The sequence below is a fragment of the Sitodiplosis mosellana genome, unplaced genomic scaffold (assembly GCF_009176505.1).
Source record: "Sitodiplosis mosellana isolate CC-2019 unplaced genomic scaffold, AAFC_SMos_1.0 Smas_scaffold_6166, whole genome shotgun sequence".
NCBI classification, from domain to species: domain Eukaryota; kingdom Metazoa; phylum Arthropoda; class Insecta; order Diptera; family Cecidomyiidae; genus Sitodiplosis; species Sitodiplosis mosellana.
The window spans coordinates 6,766,275-6,786,971 of record NW_022601407.1 but is presented as its reverse complement, the minus strand read 5'-3'; the positions used below and the strand labels follow the sequence as shown (position 1 = coordinate 6,786,971).

At 37.3% G+C, this 20,697-nt stretch overlaps 1 protein-coding gene across 19 annotated transcripts in view; it reads left to right on the top strand.

The window, feature by feature from the left end:
- Positions 1 to 19,984, top strand: part of LOC129575209 (ral guanine nucleotide dissociation stimulator-like 1) — a 29,825-nt gene extending 9,841 nt beyond the window's left edge. For 9 of the 19 annotated variants that reach the window (XM_055458280.1, XM_055458276.1, XM_055458278.1 and 6 more), the window contains 7 exons: positions 15,860 to 15,961; positions 16,140 to 16,733; positions 16,940 to 17,101; positions 17,293 to 17,595; positions 17,896 to 18,311; positions 18,430 to 18,574; positions 18,671 to 19,984. In XM_055458280.1, coding sequence (XP_055314255.1) covers positions 15,860 to 15,961; positions 16,140 to 16,733; positions 16,940 to 17,101; positions 17,293 to 17,595; positions 17,896 to 18,311; positions 18,430 to 18,574; positions 18,671 to 19,204 — 2,256 coding nt within the window. In that variant the 3' untranslated portion in view covers positions 19,205 to 19,984. Of the gene's footprint in view, positions 1 to 861; positions 1,390 to 14,385; positions 15,645 to 15,856; positions 15,962 to 16,139; positions 16,734 to 16,939; positions 17,102 to 17,292; positions 17,596 to 17,895; positions 18,312 to 18,429; positions 18,575 to 18,670 lie in introns of those variants that run through there. The other 10 variants (XM_055458268.1, XM_055458270.1, XM_055458267.1 and 7 more) reach the window with 3 other exon arrangements.
- The last annotated feature ends 713 nt before the right edge of the window (positions 19,985 to 20,697 follow it).

Sequence of the window (20,697 nt, the reverse complement as noted above, 5' to 3'; positions counted from 1 at the left end):
AGAGAGAGAGAGAGAGAGAGAGAGAGAGAGAGAGAGAGAGAGTGAGAGAGAGAGAGAGAGAAAGAGAGAGAGAGAGAGAGAGAGATACTACGCATAAAGAGCAGCGAATGGCTTGTATCGACGCAAATTGGCGCGGGCACTGGAGAACGACTGTCGAGCCGGAACGATTGTTTTTCTTTTTCTCTTTCTATTTGTAAACAATTCAGAAATTTAATTTGGTTATTGTTTTTTTTCCCTACATTTGGTTGAATGCGCTGTTTTCATTCGCTGAATCAATAAACTATAAATTTTCAACCAACGCACATCGAAAGGGAAAACATGTTTTTTTTAAAGGAAGACTGGTTTTTTTCGAGAAAAAAAGAAGCAATTTTTTGTTTCAAAAGATTCGTTTCAAAGTTATGCCGGGAATAATGCACCGCAAAAGAGAGCGAAAAAACCGATAAAGTCAAGTGCTCGTGCAGCCCACCTATTGGCGAGAGATATCAACATACGATTTTTTGTACACATTTATCGCATTTCATTGTTGTGTATTTATTTACAGTGTATATCGATGTGTATGCGAAAACGATTTTCTCGTTCGTTGCTTATACGATATTTTCTGACAGATCGAAGTACATGCTGCTTGCTGTGGTTATCATCAAGCCATTGAAATCGATGGCGATTGTCACGGTATTGGTGAAGAATTGTGTACATCTGTCTGTACACTGGCTGAGACGAATACACACACACACACACACACACATTCACGAACAATCAACAAATTCCAATAGCTTTCGCGTTCGACATCGTTTGCCACGGCCGTGTGTTTGTATGGTACGCGTATATGTGTACAGTTGAACGCTTCGTGCGTATGTTTGAGTGACATAGCACTTGCAAAGCAACGCAACGACTCGGTTTGTTTGCTTTGGGTATTGTCAGTTGTTGTTTTGGTTTTTGTCTCGATGCTTCTGAACGACACTTAGTCTCAGTTCTTTCCGCGCGCATAATTTTTTTTCTTCTATTTTTCGGTTGAGTTTTTTTCTCCCCGATTGTACACACGGTACGACGAGCGGAAAATCATCGGTTCAAGTTGATTTTGGATTTGTTGTGTGTACTTTTAAGTGGTGTGTATCAAAAATGTTATTTCATTTATTGTGACAAAATCAGTTTTTGTTCAGTGCAGTGACAAGGATTTTTCAAAAGTGAGAAGAGAAAAAAAAAATTTCAAGGGAAATCTACTGACATTTGAACTGTCACACTGCTTACATGTAAATTGAGTTTGCATGCAAACGCATGCATTACATTTGGAAATGTTCAATCTAAATTCGGCTGATTTAATCGAATCAACGAGAGCCCGTCTCGTAAATCACATTGAGAATGCTGACAGCCCGAGACAGACATTTAGTGCGGGTAAACATTTCATGCAAAAGAAAATAAATAAAATACTTGAATTAATGATTATTATAAGCAATTTGTGCAGGTTTTTTTTTTTGGTTTGATTTATTCGCATCGATTTTACAAACATCAATTGAAAACCGTGCACGCAATCCGTTCGTCTGACATGTGCCCAGCACATGTGCGATTTTTCATGCCAAAATTGCACATTCAAACGAACCAACAACGAAAGAAAAATGTAGGAAAGTGAAGATATACTATCGCACATACTTCTCGTATTATTGAAAGTTAAGATTGAATTTATTACACCTTGAGGCTGCGGAAGGATTTAGCGAAATCACTTCAAGATGTTGACACACATGAGGGTGAATTTAGGTCGTCAACACGACTCTTTTTTATTGGATAAAATCGACACATTTAAAGAGGACAGATTTATGTGATTTTTCCGGATTCTTTTTTTATCTTTGTATCGAGATTCGAAATTTGTTTGTTTTCGTGATTTGAGACCGAAATAATGAGACAAAGAGTACGGAAAGATATAAACGACCGCCGAAAATATCAGCAATTTCGAAGAAATATAAGAAAAATACAAATCTCGTCCCACAAATCGTTATCCAGCGCAACAGATTCGGGTATATAAACTTATTTTAATGAGGTTTATGACTATGTTTTTCTCTTTTTTTTCTCTCCATTCCAAGCACTCGACTCGATTGTTGTTCATCTTCTTTTTAAAAATTTATCAGTTTGTCGAATAAATGAAGTCAATCTGTGTGCTTGCGTTATTATCAATTGTGCCAAGACATGTTTTCGTTGTCTTTTTTCCGTCTTTCTTCGCTTGCTATCGCACTGAGTGAAGTTCAAAGCCGGCCTTTACATTTCCTTTTGATACGATGGATTAGAATTATGCATGAACATACACATAACATTGTTGCACCGTATCAAATTACATAGAACGTTATTGGTAGGTGTTTTTTTTCGTGCCAACAATGTGTACATTCCGAAAATAAAAATGTTTTTTTTTTCTTTCGTTCTCCTTCCTCGCATATTACGAGCGTGAATGATTAAGTAAAACAGAAGGAGAGAAAGAGAAAGAGGGAAATGAAAAGATAGATCTAGAGATAGAGTAAGAGAGAGAGAGAGAGAGAGTGCCCCCCCATACGCAATACAAACTGTTTCAATATAAAGAATAATAAACATATTTTTCGGTTTGTTTGGCCCCAAGTGACTCATTCAAACGAGCAAATATCTAAGTAATCTAGGAGTGGCATACGAAAAACGTGCTCCGAAATTACTAGAGTTTGATCTATTACGATAAGCTAAGAAAAATTTGGATTTTTCTCTCTTCATTGGCTCTGTAGCCAGGAAAAAAAATGAACGTGTTATAAATAACAGCAAATTTGATTGTTATCAGTGTAAAAGACGAGACTATGCTGAACAAAAAAAAGTTGATGTAATTTTATGCTGAACGAGAAAAAAAAACACACAAATGAATGCCAAAATAATGAGAACTTGGAAATTATTTCGGCGAAAACCGCAATTTGAAAGTGAGTTTAAATAATTTGTGGTTGGCACTTCTTAGGAATACGGATTGCCTCGTCATTTTTCTTTGCTAAATGCGATCCGGTCCTTTATTTGAATCGGTTTAAAATTGTATTTCAACGTCATTGGACATGAGCTGTGCTGAGACATGAATACCACAAAGCATGATTATTCTTTATTACAGAGAATGCGAAGGCAGATTTTGATTTAATTAAAGACTATCCACCAAAGACTTGAATAGTTTTTACCATGAAAAGGCTTCAGTTTGAGAAGAAGAAAAAATTTAAGACTTTTGCTGACTTCTGATTGAACGATTTTGCTTCTGACGATTTTGTTTTTGCTTTGACTTGATGAAGAAATGCGTGTAGTTCATCGAATCAATCCTATGTAAAATAGAGGATAGAAGAGATTCCTCTGTAAATTAGAATGACAATTTTTTTTTTTCGTCTGTGTTTTCTTTTGATCGCTTGCGAACGGTATCATTGTTCAGACAAAATGATAGTTGTCAAGATGAGACCCGAATTTCGTTTGCCATTTGTTGCGTTTGATCTGTCAAATTGCGAGGCAACCAAATAATGCGGACATTCATTTACATTGCAACACACGCACACACGCACACATACACACATACACACCAATTATTCATTTTCGGTTTGATTCAATGAATGTAAATGTGCCCAACTAGAAACACAATTACGCAACATGGAGAGATAAAGCATCAAGAGGAAAGAAAATGAAATTGTTTTTTTTCGGGGGCCGTGCGATGTCACGGTTGAGAGAGATTTGTTTTTCGGAATAACAAAGCAATTGAATGTGCGTTGATTCAACGGATTTAAATGTGATATTTACATCATAATTATTATTTCATACTTTTCGTTTTTTTGTTCAAACATATTTTCATATTTTGACCACATTTGGTGCGTATGGAATATTCAAATGAAAATTTCGGTATTTAAACGCATCGATCATGGAATGTCGGTCACTGTTCTCGAACCAAATCACTTTGACGACAGAAAAAAAAATTGTGTGCCAAGCTAACACCAATTCTACTGAATAATGAATTCAAAAAGCGATGCAATGAACGAAACGATTGAAACGAAAATTCAAATGAAGCCAAAGTGCAGAACGAGAAAAAAACCGTTTGTAAAACAAAACAAGAAGAAAAAAAAGGTTGCTGTGGCCATTGGATAATTACTGATTTTCGTTGGTTAGTCATACATCGATCGTATGATAATCGCATTTTCCTGTGTAAAATAACTCATGGCCAAGTGGTGACCGCGCTCATATCGATAAATGCAGCGTGCAATGTTCAAACGTTGTGACGGTTCGACAAAGACAAACAGCCGTTGCAATGACTCGTTTGTTGTTGTTTCTTTATTCAAAAACTCAAAATTTGCATAAAATAAATTCGTTAATTTCTCTTTTGAAGTCCTTCATTTGCTGCAGTCACACCGCCTATTAACCGACCAATAAACCTCATTACCGGCCAACATAGACTATGTAGTGACATAGTGGGGTTCATAGCTAGCATGATACGCAGATAGAAAGAGAAGAAATAAAAAACCACCGCAGCGAAAAATAATTCATTTTCAACGATTTTCCAAAACCTGAACTGGACATATTGTGGTTTTTCTGCTTAGTACTTTTCAGTGCCCTGAAATTTGTGTGTGTGTGTGTTTGTTTGTCGTGTTGCACATATTTACCATGCCTTGTGCCAGACACAGTTTATTTCTATTGAACACTTGCCAGCGAAATAAAATACGCAATGTACATAATCGCATAGTGCACGCGAAATGAGTCATTCGATGTGCGGCATTCAAAACAATCATCGGATCAGCGAAACAATGCAACGATGTTGGACAGCATAAACAGTGCGCTGTGTATTGATCGTTGCATATTTCGGAACCCCTTTTTTTCTCTCTCGCTCTGAACAAGCATTTGCATAAGTATAAAAATACACAATGTATGCGTTGAGTCTGTGTGCGGGTCCACTGTTCTGTTTTCATCTGTTTTTGACAAAGCCAACTATGAAATCGAGTGAACTCTCAACAACTCTCTCGACCGCAATCATTTATCTTTTTTCCTGCCTTCGGTCAAAAGCACACATAGAACAAAAACCGTTTTTTTTTTCTCCCTCGCTCTCCTTTCCCTTGTCTATTTCGGAATTGTTCGATGCAATTTTTCCTTATCACAATCAAATTGTGTACCATTGCGATTGCATACACACTATCATTTAAATGTGTTGAAATTGGTTATGGGTATATCTGCTTTTGTTGTGAAAACGATGCTAAGCCATGATAATGGCAACAAGCTGCTTGTTCGACAGCAGCGGCAACAACAGCATATTTTGCTGACTCATTTATTAATGCTATAAAGTACAATATGCCCGATTACGGGTGTATGCTGTTCATAAAAGGATTTTCATTGTTTGGCGTTGTTTTTGTCGCCGTCGTCGTCGTCGTCGCAGTTGCTGCTGCTGCTGCTGCTTTTTTCGCATGTTCGCTATATAATTTTTATTATTGTAATCGAAATGCAGCGCAAAAGGAAATCACAATTGCAATTGTAATTGAAAGTAGCGTTTGTATTGAATATTGCACTCCGTCGTCGTCGTTGTTCGCTTTCGGCTCTGGTTCAATGTGCTATTTGCATTTTAATAAACCGAACGCGAACGACACCGAATCGATATCATATTTTCTTTTCATCGAAAAAATGTCATAACAAAAAGCCACAACAAACAATACAGGTGTAATTGTAGACGCCTTTTTGCCGTCATCCGCACCGCTATTTTTGACATGAGTGATTTTCTGAAATTTGTGCCAAACTACACACACGTTAGCGACTAGCGTCAAAATCGACGGGTTAGCGCACGAAAACTTATTCGCAGCTACACATCAATCGATGTAGGTTAATTAAGGCATGGCGCTTTTTTGTGTTTGTCATGAAAATATTTGAAATAGAAAGAAATCCGTTTGCATTTGCACATATGTGGATGCGATTGGTTGTGAACCAATTCAGTGAGAACTGAACAGCGGACGGTAATTTTCAAATCGATAACCCAGAACGAGCTAGAGAGAAATAGCAACAACAACAGTAACCGTTTGCAATAGAAAGGATTTTCAACCCAATGCTGATTGCCAAATGGGAACTGATTGCATTCCCATGTTATTGAATTTGGTGCGAGTAGCAGCTTGTTTGTTCAACAGAGTGCACAGAAGAAAAAAAAACGCGATCAACATACACGCACATAAACAAACCGAAATAAATGCCAGGTGTTTCGAATCGAAATAGAACACATACGCAGGTGTCGCGTATTTTACACAAAACAAACAAGGATATATAATCAAATGATTGTGCCCATATTTTCTGTATCTCTCTCTCTTTCTCTCTTGGTGTGTCTGGAGATTAGCAATGCGTTGTTATAGTTTTGTGTGTTCGAATCGAGATGTGAAATTTTATGATTGGTGAAAGCATTAATCTAACGGAATGAAAGTTTCGTTTGTTTAATAAACAAGATTTATGCTCACCAATTAGCCCATTATCACACAAGCAACTTCGTTCAATAATCAAACGCTGTCTTTTTTGCATGCAGTAAAGACCATCTCGTTTTTTTTCTGCATTGAACCTGAACCAACAACAATGGCAACGTGTTGTTGGTTTTTTTTATCGCAATTCAGCGAAAGTATGCTAAACTATGCCTGCAGTAATAATTATGGAGATAGGCTACAATGGCTAGTGTCACACTTGAACTGCCTACAGTTAATTTTTTTCCCCTTGATCCATCGTATCCAATGTGCGCTTAAGTTCTTCTCTTGTTAAATATTTTTTGCTTTAGCCTCACGCTCACAATAGATATTTTCAATTATTTATATACCTGGCAGGCGCTTGACAACATTGCCTATAATTGAATTGAACGTACGCGCGCGAACAAACGTTACATGTCTCACTCCTTCCCGCGCTGCCGCTCCCTCGCTCTCACAAACTCTTGGACTTTCCGCCGCGGCTCTGAAATTCGATCCACTTTCGCAGTTGGTATTTACTCTAAATTACATCGCATAGATTCAGTCATCTCTCGTTTGGCTCTCTCTAAACAACAACAATCTGACACATACCGTATAGTACTACGAAGCAATAACAGCATCTCGTAAACATACGTTCAAAACGAGCAAAAACAAAGAAAAAAAAACGTAAAGTGTGAGCTCGGTGCGAGCACTGCTCAGCTGCCTCCCGTTCAGCTAAATGATAAAGAATGACAAAAGTAGCAACAACAAACGAGTGACGAGGAACAAAAGCAACATGACCGCTGCAAAAACCGTCTATTTTTAGATCAATATATGTATGTGCGTTTTTAAAGAGCATCGTCGTTGTCGTAGCACTTGACGATGTTTCAGTGGATAGCACTCTCTAACTCTCTCTCTCCCTTTTTTGTGTCTCTCTCTCTGCCTCTCTCTATGTTTTCGCTCGCTTTCTATCGCTCTCCCTCGAGTCATTGATGCATTCTTTGCCCGAACTAACGGAAACCAAACCAGAAATTCTCTTCTATAATGCGCGCATCAAATGGGAAACGAGCAATTTTCTACACACCACCCAATGGCATTTATTAAACACGCTCTTTACTTGCATTCTGTGATACAATTATGGCTGTGAATTGCTTAGCATCAATCGTTTTGATTTCAGTTGATTGAACCAAAACCATGTTTTTTTTCATGATTAAACGGCACCATTCCCAAGAACAGCTCAATTTCGTCGGTTTTTTTTTTCGGCCAAAGCAAATTTACTTCTTTTCTTATTTTAGAATGCTTAGTGATTGTAAATTTCACAGCCAGAATAAATGATAACAGGCGAGAATATAAGAAATAAAGAAACGGCGAATAATTTCGTAAAAGAATCTTCTAAACGATTTTCGTCGCAAAACATTCCACATAAATCAACTTCAAAACAACAACAAGAAATTATGGTATTTCGTATACGGTTCATTGTTTGATAGTCGTTTAAATACAGAATTCATGCTATTCGACGAAAAATATCGAGTCAATTACAAGGAAAATATGCATAGACGGTCTATTGACACGATATCAAAGGCACTCTCAAAATTGTATGCGCGGTAGCGCTCGCGCTCACGCTCTTCGGCCGAGATGTCGCCGCTCTCTTCGCTGATTATACAGCACGAGCCATGGGCGATTCATATTTTGCCAAAAAGCACACTGCATACCAACTCGTAATCACATGTTTGTTGTTATTGTTTTTAAGCGCGGCATAAGGTTAAGTCACGAAATGCTTTCGAATACACACAGAGAGAAATATGCATATCTTGAACGCGCGACCACTTGTTTTTATGCGCAATAATTTCGTTTAATTAAACGCTGCGATAGAGAGAGAGAGAGAGAGAGAGTCAAGAATTATTTTTTTTCACTGTTAAAATGTCAAGTTAATGTATTTAAGTCAAATTGGTAGCAATGCTGTTTCCGAATGTAAATCAAGTTAAATAAAGAAAAAAAAGCGTATTGTGCTGTGATGTTAGACCGATGTCGTTGTATCAGCTACATCTGGTTGGTTTTCTTCTTCCTGGAATGTGTTCGAATGCGTTCGACCGCGCGGTTCATTTGCATTTTTATTTATTCAATAATTCGCCAACGATCTATAAATGAGTAATTAGCTCATACCAGTCGCGATGGGAGAGACTTCCTTTTTGCAATTTTCTAGAAATATTTCTCTCTCTCTCTCTCTCTCTCGTTAGCAACCATAATAGCAACATCTTGTCTGTTTTTATCTTGCCTTTTCTCTATCTCTATTCATATGTCTCATTTTTTGAATAAGAATCGACTAAACTGAATCGAATTCTTCGTATTATTGCAATAAAAAAAAACTTTCCCATAAAATCCCCATAACACAAGTGCTCGCCTCACTTCTTTATTCCCATGCTTAACTGTTACTTTATCTTGCAAGTATAATTGGCTGTAGACAAGAAAAAAGGCGACAGATATAAGAGCATTTCAGTGTTAATCAGTCAACAAGTCAACGAATTAATTCACTATGTCAATATTCGATCTAAATTACTAGCCCAGCACAGTCATTCCGTTTCATTGCGCATTTGTGTGTGAGTTGTGTGTGAGTCAGGGCCCCGAACGTACGTCTTACGAAAAATCCCAAACACTTATATTAACTTTTTAATTAACAATCGAAAGCGAAAGAATGAAATCCAATGAGAGTTTTGTGTGTGTAAATTAAAAATGGCATCACCGGCATCGAACTTGACTTGGCTTGACTTTTACTTGTCAATTGGACAATATAATTCGAGATCTCCATCTCTCTCTCTCTTCGGACGAGAGAGAATTAACTTCTTGATTGAGAAGTTGAAATAAAAATTAAAGGAAAGGCGAAGGAACAGCGGCGGCAGCAGCATACACACACAAAAGAGAGAAATACATCTCGTCAATGTGTCGACCGATAATGAGCTCGAGCGATTTTCATTTTCGATACGGAATAAAATGGCTTTGTGGTGGGTGGGCGAGCGAAGATTGAGGTGATTCAATTAAATGAAATTGATGAACGGAGTTCCATTCTCGGTGACATTTCAATGACTCTGATGGGGACTTTTACGAACACACGGTTCAAACGAGCAAAACGACCCGACCCAATCAACGAAAACGTTGCGAATTCACAAGAATTTTCTTAAGAAAATTGCCATTTTTCCAATCAAGGTCAACTTGGTTTTTCATTCAAAACAGCTTGTCAATTGTACTATCCTCTTGCTCTTTGGTGACTTGTACCCTCATCAGAAAATCACCGATTCCATTTGAGATTCTCAAATTGTGACAAGAAAAAAAAATTCCAAGAACAAAATCTTATTTGAGAAGATCGAAAGAGAGAGGGAGAAAAAAAGCGATTTGTGATGTGTATGATGGGTGACAGGGCCACCCAACGATCGATGTCAATCCTGATAATAATTATTCTATGACCGCTTTTTTGATTGACATTTTATTGATTAAAGTTATAACCAAATCGATCGCAGTCGACTCGATGCTGCTTGATTGGCTCTGCCCTGCTCAACATGTCAATAACAATGAAAATGGAGATTAAAAAGTATGATTTATTTTTGAACAAAGAATAAATCGAGAGAGAGAGAGAGAGAGAGAGAAAACGAGAACAACTACGCCATTCATACAACAATTACGTGTGTTATTTTCGTCTCGGTGTCGTACAACGGAAACGTTTTCTGATTGAAAATAAAAGCAAACAAACAAATGAACAAACGACAAATGAATATCGTAGTGTGTAGAATTCGGTGTGCATTCGTCATCGGTGTTATCGAATCGAGTGTGTGTGTACGATGGTGAAGTGAGCCAAACGTAAATAAAATACAGAAAAACCGTGTCTCTGCCGTTTTGTTATAAGTACAAGCGCGTTGTGCGGCGGCGGCGTGTCGTATGCATAAAAAAATCGTATAATACATAGTAGTAAATGCGTAAACAAACAAGAATAGTTAGCCAGCACAGTGTGTATTATCTATTCTATTGAGCCATTTCGGCTTTATATTCAAACCGTTTACGTTGAGTAATTCCATACATATTTGTTCCAAGCCAAGAATTCAGCAACCGAGCGGCGCATTAAGAATGCTCGTCCGACTCAAATGACGAATTGTCACTTTATTCTTATGCATTCTGCTAAATGGTTGGATATTACAGAATCTGGACTCGTGCACTCATGAAACCATCGTCACGAACAATGGAATCGTTTGACGCTCTCGATGAGAGCGATAGAGGCATCGAGAAAGTAAGACGATGACTTAGGACCGGCGAACGTTTTGTTTAGCCGTCCGTGACCCAAACAAAACGCCATTAAATCCACATAAATATACAACAATTTACTATTTTTATTCAATACATCACACAGCAGCAGCACACAAGCGATTATTGTTGTGCGTTGAATGCGAGTTCGCGCAGCCGCGCACGCGACAGAGTATTAACAAGTAAAACGTTTTAGCTGAGAGTGCGAGCGAGAGCAAACGTGCACATTAGCAAATCGAAAACAATCGGTCTTACCGTGAAATACCACGAATAACGAAGCGATTATTTCAACCGTCAAAACATATTTGCATTTTGTGCGCCCTTTTTTCTATGTTTCTCTCTCTCTCTCTTTCTCTCCGTTTAATGGCCAGAGTGTGTTGGTTCTTGTTTTAAGCCTCATTTTTTTGGAAAACAAATCAAACAGCAGAACACGAAAAGAATTGATAAGATTTTTTCTCCCATTCGAAACGAGTGAATAACAAATAACAACGCATCGATGATGATGCTAATGCCATCACGGTTCAATCAGAGATAGTGTTAAGCGAGAGTGAGAGGGAACAATCAGTTCGCATAGAGAACAGAAAAAAAAATGTTCGGCATCAACTGAAATTACATTGAAAACAATTATTCTGATTATCTCTGTTTGGCACATTTCGTCTAAACGCTTCTCTCCTTTGTGTTTCTTTTCGAATATGTGCGAAATGTGTCGAGACCGAAAAGAATAACAATCAGAACGATTCTCCACATAAATTACTTTTGACGGTCGACCGAAGGTATTCACACAAACACACACACACACACACACCTCCTCATTTATATTCTTCTGTCATGATGTGATCAATTGCTTTAGAGCCAAGAGGTGATTACGTGCAGCTACAGCAGTAGCAGCAGTAAAAAAGGTGGCCATTTTTCGGGTGATATAAAAGCCAAACCGTGTCAAATCGCTTTTCGAATAAAGTAGAAGCTGCACGGAATGTAGCGACTAAACGAAAGCCGTTACACCTTAATTACATCATTTGTACCGAACAATTTATCGAGGAGGTGACACGTGTTTTTTTTTGCATCCACATCATTTTCGATGATAAATTTTCGAATTCCGGAACGGTCATTCATTTTTTCCTTCTCACTGATGATATTGCTGCCTTTTCTATTTTTTTCTTGTTCCGCTGCCTTCAGTCTCTGCGTATGTTTTTTTGCTCTTGTTCAACTCAGACCCGGCTCGCAATTTGTTTTGATTTCAAACACTAATTGAACGAACAGAGGCTGTCCCAAGTGAAGGCGTTTATTTCACATGCAAAATCATTTCGCATGCAAATTATCTAACTGCAAAAAAAAACACGCGAGAATGAAATAATATTATTTACACCAATGTGTGGAGGCTGTGAGAAGAAAACCAGTTATACATCTAACGATTGCCAATTGTCCACTAGTCATTTGAATGGTAATTGTTGGCTTGATGCAGATGAATGAATCGAAATCTCAACCTGAAATCTATACATCTTCTTTGAATCACCATTTTTTTGCATAGATTTACTGCCAAAGATTTTCTTTTCTGATAAATATCAAGATGATGTTTTCATTCAAAGAAAAATTCGTGGCAAACTGCCGATAGAATTGAAAAATGCGCATATCAAAGCTATTTTATGCTGGAGAAAAGAAAAAAAACCAACAAACAATTCGCTTTAAAAAACAAATTTAAACATAAAAAACGAATGTTGAATGAAGGCGAACTTCATTAACTCCAATTCTTGGGATTTACACGAGCTGCTTTCAACACACACACACACACACAGTTCACGGATGTTCAGCTTGGCTGACGCAGCACATTACTCGAATAGACGGAAAAAAAGTGCGCACACACATTTTGTCACATCAATTGCACATGAATTACGTTTCATGCGACAACGCCAATTTTCGCACCTAATTCAAGCAGCCAATCTCTCTCTCACTGTGTGTTTTTTTTATCTCTCTTCTTCAAACAGCTCATTTTCTTTAATTTTATTCAAGAAGCTTAAACATTATCCTATGGTTCGTTGTTTTGCGCTCACACTTCGTTTGAGCTATTTTCGGTTGTCACAAAGAAGAAGAACAAAAAATTATGATTATTTATCGAGTAAATAGTCAACGTCTTTAACCCTTTGACGACCAAAACTGAACGGCTTGGAATTTTGCAATTCTGATAGCAGATTCGTGCTCAGCGACCCCAATAACCTTAGTAAAAGTGTTATCAAAAATTAATTTTTTCAACTGAAAATATGAAAAAAATGATGGGACATATGTGTCCCATTGGTCGGTAACGGTAACTACCTTTGTATGGAAGAAAATATGTCTCCCATAAGAACTACGTGTAAAATCTTTTTCGTTTTTAAGATGTTCAGAATTGTTTGGAACCGAAAATGGTTTGAATTGTGCTTTGTTGTGCCCATTTAATCACGAATTTGATGATATTTTTGTAAATTTTGGTTTTTGAAAATTCGCGAATAATGGTCAAAATACAGGCAAACCAGTGGTAATTAGTTACCTTTACCGACCAATGGGACACATATGTCCCATCGCGCCAAAAGCAATAAAAATTTAAAAAAATATTTTTTTGGAGAAAAGTCGATTATTTTTAGAAAGAAACGGACATTCCGCACAACATTTCAAATTTTCAGCTTTAAAAGTTGCACCGTTCAAATTATATAGGGTTTGGCGCAACTTGAAAAAAAAGTCAAGATTTTTTGACTTTGAAGTGTTCTATTTGAGCGCAGTGATGATAAATATCCAATATTATGGTACTTTCTGGTAGCTACATTCATTCTCTTTCAATAGAAACCAATTTTATCGAAATCGGTTTAAAAATGTGAAAATTATTGACGAAAAACAAAATGGGACATATGTGTCCCAAAGGTCGTCAAAGGGTTAATTCAATATTTGTCATGTATAAAATTCTGAGCGAGTTTGTATCTAGTGAGAATAAGCACACAGCGAGTAATTGAGTAATCATCATGAGCGTATTTTGTTCGTATTATATGAGTCATTTCAAAGCACATTACCTACGGTTGACCAGGAGAGAGAGAAAAAAAATATGCACGAACGCCGTGTGTATCGTGTGTATCGTCGTCATCGTCGTTCAAAGCACATGAAAAATTCGAACGGACGGATCAATTAATTTTTGTATTGCATTCGATCATAAGTACGTTTTCAATTGGAGTTGCCGTGTTTTTTGTCTTCTCTTTTGCCATTGATTTTATTTTAACGAGAGTGCATTTCTACGGTGGAAAAAATGAGGGCATAAATAACATAAATGTAGAATCTGCAATTGAGTATGCGAGAAAGAGAGCAAGAAGGAGAAGAAAAAAAAACATGGATTGCATTACTCGATATTTGTCGAGTGTCGATGTTGGTTAAATGCGCACAATGTGTGAATCGAGTCGAATAAATCAAACTTACGTTCACTATGCTGTAGCAGCAGCAGCAGCTGCATTAGAGCAAGAAAAAATAATAATAAAAAGTTGTAATGAAAACGTTGTTTTTATTCCATGCATTTTCCCGATGGATTAATCATGTTGGTCATTGTAAATCGCTAATACGACAACAACAACACATCAATTCGATTCAACGACAACGACGACGATAACAAACAACTAAATCCCCGCCACTCATGCATCTCAATTGTTGCTTGATCGGTTTGTGTGCATGAAATCAGGTGCATTACAACAGAATATACACAGTGGCCATTGAACAAGTGATTTGAGATGACGGCTTGTTGTTTATGACCATAAACAAGGATCGCAGTTTTGTTTTTTAGCCACTAGCTAAGGTAAACAAAATACCGAAACCGGGCAAAAGGCGACAGAGGAGAAAGCTACAAACGAATAAATTCAACTAGAGTAAAAGAAAAACACACGACGAATAATATTGAAAGAAAAAAAGAGTGAAGTAGAAAAAAAAAACAATTCAAAAAAGGAATTTTTATGATTTCAAACAAGAAGTGAAAACGAATGCAAGAAAGGAACACACGACGACGACGACAGAAGCAAAGAAGAAGAAAACACACGCGACAACAAAAAAAAATCAGAGAAACGAGTTTGGCGCGACGCCTGCAACGACTTGAAAAGGAGTGAAACGCGCGGCGATCAGCCGCAACAAGCCTCTCAAACCAAACGCAAAAGTGTCGTACACATAAACAAATCAGCAAACCTATTGACAACACGTATATTTGTGCATCGGATTAGCGAAGTCAAGTGCAACGCGTACTAAGCGATCCGAGCTAATTACTTGTGATATATTTGAATAGAGAGAAAAAGAGAAATACATTGGATTCGATGGAATTGAGCATTATTTAAGCAATATCAAAAAAGAATCGAAACTCAACAAGACAATTACAATTAATTTTTGAATAGTTTTTCAAATTGAAAGAAGAATAAAAAGTAGAAACCACATTTAGATCATCAATACAAGCCGACCAAATCAAACACGCGAATGTTTTGCTCAGCGAACGATGTTTTAGTGAGTCTCACCGAAAAAACGAAAGTGCTAGCGCAGAAATGCACACAACAGCTTCGCACAGCCAATAGCAATCAAAATACGGCAAAGAGCCGATTTTATCATATCAGTGCAACGGCGACAAATGGTGGCGTCGGCTGTGGCCACGATGCAGCTGTTCCACTTAATCGCCTTAAATCCATCAGTAAGTCGAATAATGACATGCACCTGTGCGACAAGGACAAGCAATACGATGAATTGTACAAATCCATAACACCGCGCAAAATCAATGCGAATGCATTGCGTGGCAAAAATTTGGCAACATGCTTTCACACATTGACCGGCTCATTGAAGTTGCGACGTCGCAAAAGTTTACCCGACACCGAACATCTATCAATCGCCACTTGTGGCCGCCATCGACGCAAATCAAGCGCTACCAATAACATTGGATATGCAACCACAACACGGTGGTATGTCAAGGTATCTATCTAAACGAACACGGAGCGAAACGATGTGCTCGAGCGACAAAAAAAAACACAGAAACGCATTTTTTCGATTCCAATTTTCCACACAAGCATTGCAGTTGAACACACACACACACACACCTAATTTGATAATTACCCAGGGAGTGAATTCCCATATTTTGTTCATTGGTCATAGATTAATCGGTAACGTTAAACCATTCTTTTCAGCAGCCTACTTGGCGACTATGGGGTGAGGAGCGCGAAAAAGACGTAATATTTACTGTGTATTTAAAGAAGGTGCGATATCATCGACCGACGCCCAGTGCAAGTAGCGTAAGTATTTCCAATATATATCCAATAAATGTCTCGCACTTATCCATTGTTCATCCGAAATGGATGAATGATTAAGCGACACTCGACACTTCCTTTTTGCTTTCCGTTTTTTTTTGCTGTTTACCCATTAACCATTGGTTAAATTACTAATTTGTCCCGTTTATGCATGCACACACAGGATTCCGACGATGAAATTTCACATTTGGAATGGGAAACGGTGCGGGTGCGTTTTGTGAAGGCGGCAACATTGACACGTTTGGTTGAGGCATTGTCAACGGATGACGGTGAATTGGAGAGTACATTTGTGAATGTATTTTTGGCCACATATCGAACATTTGCACGCACCGAACAAGTCATCGAATTGCTGTTGCAACGTTATGAACGTTTGCATGCCGAACCACTTGGTGCCGAATCGTTTGCCGAACAGCATAAAAAGAGTTTAGTGGCTGCGCTACATGTATGGCTCGATGGCTATCCCGAAGATTGGAATGTGAGCAATTTGAAAAAGATTATCGCATTCACATCGAAACGGTTGTCCAGTTCGGAGGTGCATCACAAAGCGTTAAATCGTTTGGAACGATTGGCACGTGCTCGTGTTGCCGTGCCGTCAGCCACACCATGGGATCATGATTATAGCACCGATTTTGCACAACAATTCAACGGTTTATGCCTTACACCGGCATTTATGCCACCATCCCATCTACTGCAAGCATACCGATTTCCACACATTTCCGTTAAACACTTTGCCGAGCAATTGACTCGCATGGACATGGTGAGTACATTGGCACCACGCTCTCGGGGCGTCTGCTTTTTCTCTCTGTCGTTTTGTGTATGTGAGAGTCGTATCAGCAGTATCATCTACATTCAATTCGATCGCTGCTGCTGCTTCCTTCCATTCAAAAGCCCATTGTGTAATTTGTTTGGTTTGATTTTCCGTTTACTATTCCATTTTTTTCTTTCTCACCCGTCTCTGTGCAGGAGCTGTTCAAGCGGCTGATACCGCATCAGTGTTTGGGCGCAACATGGTCACGACGTGATAAAAACGAAGCCAACACCGTTTTGGCAACAGTCACACAATTCAATGCAGTTTCATTTCGTGTCATTTCTAGCATTTTAATTGAACCAAAGCTACGGCCACAAGTGAGTGCAAATTTTCAATAAAAACGTGTCGTTCATTATATATTGATGATATCGCCCGATGGCGATTTGCGGTTTTTTCCCATTTATTATCATCATTTGCACCTTTTTCTTCATGTTTAATTATATGCCACATTCGAATGATACACAATAATTTTGATGTTTTTTGTCGATGTAAAAAAAAAAAAAAACAGGAAAGAGCCATCATTATTTCGACGTGGATTGACATTGCTCAGGAGTTGAGAATATTGAAAAATTTCTCATCGCTGAAGGCGATCATATCGGGTTTGCAATCGAATGCAATCTATCGACTGTCAAAAACATGGGCGGCATTGCCACGCGAAAAACTCGAAATATTCAATGAACTGGCGCGCATTTTCTCCGAAGACAACAATGCATGGGCACAACGTGAGGTGTTAATGCGCGAGGGAACGGCCAAATTTGCTGACACAACTGGTGAAAATGATCGACATTTACAAAAAGTCTTTCAAAAACAGGTTCGCACCATTTCTATTTAGCCGCTAGGCACACACACACACTATACTTTCACTATCTCTTTATATCTCTTTGTGTTCCCGTCACTATTTGATCATGAGAAAAACCATCATCATCATCATTATTATCAGATGTTGGTTTTTCAGTGAATCTTTCACAATTTTATGTGAGAAATTATTTACTAGCCTATCGCCACACAAAACCAATTGGAGAGGATCGATGACTCTAGTTATATTATAGCTATTAAATAATCGCTTATGAAACTATTTTGTGATTAATTGCAAATCGTTTTTTTTTTTCAGGATACGCACATTAGTCATGGCACGATACCATATTTAGGAACATTTCTAACCGATTTAACAATGATACACGCAGCAATACCCGACACAATTGGACCAAATAATTTGATAAATTTTGATAAGAAACGCAAAGAATTTGAAGTATTAGCCCAAATTAAATTGCTACAGGGCGCTGCCAATGCATATCATTTGCCCGAAGATTTACTGTTCGATCGCTGGTTTGCCAGTTTGCTTGTGCTGGACGAAAGGGAGGCACACACATTGTCATGTCAATTAGAACCACCGCCACCGTCATCCGACAATAAACGATCACAAATTAGCGGTAGCGGTCACAAGAAGAGCGATTCCATTGCATCGAATTCAAGTAGTGGAGCCGGATCGCAGTTTTACTGCGAAATCGGACAATCGAATGATCTCAGGTGAGGGTCGATTATTTAGGAAAATAAAATTGTTATTTTTTCTCTAAATATTGTTAAACAATTGAGTTATTGAATACTTAAAATGCGATCGAGTTGATAATTTCGAAAATCGTTGCAGTTTTTCTCGGCATAATTCGTTGGGTCGTGACATGACGCCACCAAATGCATCGATAATGTCAGCCACAAGCAGTGTATCATCACTATCGATGGATTCGTCTTCGAGTGGACAGAATAAAGCGATGTCCACGAGCACATATCAATTGGTAATTGGCATATATTTTTTTAGCGTTGCCTTCAAAAACTCCAGAAATTTGTGAGAATTTTTTCATCAATTTTCTTCGATTTTCTTTTCAATTTAGCCAAATAATCATTCGTCAAATGCCAACAACACTACCTCACGCGAGCAAATCGATTCGCGACAACCACCACCCCCATCAGCGCATGCACGTGGCGACCATTATCAAGCGCTAGGCAAATCGATTCAAGCGAATGCCATCTACAATACGCCGGCATCGTTAAATAATAGCACCAGTTCGAATAGTAGTGGCCATTATAATCAACCGATGCCACCGCATCAGCAAAATTCACCGCATAAAAATCCATCGCCCGATTTTTATATCATTCGTGTCACCTATGAAACGGACAATGTTGAATTGGATGGCATTGTGCTGTACAAGTCAATAATGCTGGGTAATAATGAGCGAACGCCGCACGTGATAAAAAATTCGATGCTCAAACTGGGGCTGGACGGTGATCCGGACAGATATACATTAGCTCAAGTACTGCCCGACAAAGAGTTAATCATGCCGCCAAATGCAAATGTCTATTATGCCGTCAACACTGCATACAATTTGAATTTTATACTACGACCGAAACGAAATACTGGCATTTAAATGAGAAATTTACTTTGACTGGGTTATTTTATTTTTGGATTCGACGAATTGCACTTCAGACAAACAGAGAGTGAGAATTAAATCATCTGCATTTAAATGACACAAACACTTCGGAACACAATCGAAACCGATAGAATAAAGCGAGAAATAGAATGCATACTGTATTAGCATATTGACACATTCATCATAGATCAAAACAGACGAAGAAAAAAAAACAAACAAACATAACCAATGGCAATATCAAAATAGCTGATGAGAAAATACACATTCAATTGTCCAAAATTTCTATTTTCTATACAATTTGCACGACTTTTCACCAATATACAAAATTTGTAATACAATTTTGTTTTGTAACAACACAAATGAATACTGACAAAAATTCGTATTTTCAGAATGAAAAAAATGAACGAGTTTTTTCCTGGCAGCATAAAGAAAAATGGAAAATGGAAAAATATAACAATAAAAGAATGCAAATTTGTAATTTATTTATACAAAAAAAAAAACATAAACAACAAAAGAATTGTAGGATTATGTATATAGTTTTTCCCTTGTGAGAGAAACGTAAGGAATTTTTCTTTTTTTTTACTTGTGAAAAGCAAAAAAGCACTTTATTCTATTTATGATATTGTAGATTCATCAGCGAAACATGTATTTAAAATAAAATGTAAAAACAACAAAAACGTGATAGAGATGTGGAATTTAGACGGAACGTTTAATGTTCAAAATAGTACAGTCGTATTTAAACAAAATAAAAAAACAAACCGAAATAGAGAGAAAAAACTGTAACTATGTTATTATTTTTGGATATATTCATTTCATGTGTGAATCGAACGGATATTGCCTTCGAATCATATTAATTTTAACACACTTACGTATTTGATTTGAATTAAAGAATTTGTAAGAGACAAAAAATGACATGAAAAATCTTTAAAAAAATAATTCTATTTCTTTCTCATGAGAAAAAAAAACTGTAGTTGAAGATTATTTGTTTACGATATCCTCATATTATGAGGCTCATTCTTCGGTATCGAATCTTCATGGGAAATAAGATGAAAATTATTCCAACTTGGATATTCACATGATGTTCCAAGCCAAAATCACACACAAATTCTCACAATTTACGAGAAAAAAAAAATGCAAATTCAAAAAAAATTCCAAATTTCGATTCATAGATTCGAAATCTTTAAAAATCCACCAAATTCCAATTGAAACTCTATCGATGATGATTTTCTTTGTTAATTATTCACATATTTTATTACTTCTTTCCCTTGTTTATTCTAATTTTTTTTCCTTCCTTTCGTTTCATATTATTTTTTTTAAGACGGACTGACATAATAACATTTTTTGTTCGATTTGGTCAAATCAAATTTAGAAACATATATTTTTTTGTAGTAAAAATGAAACCGAAAATCAATTGTCTATAAAAAAATTATGCAATACTCAAAAAAAAAAAAGAAAAAACAAAACCAACTTTGTAAATAAAGCACCACACA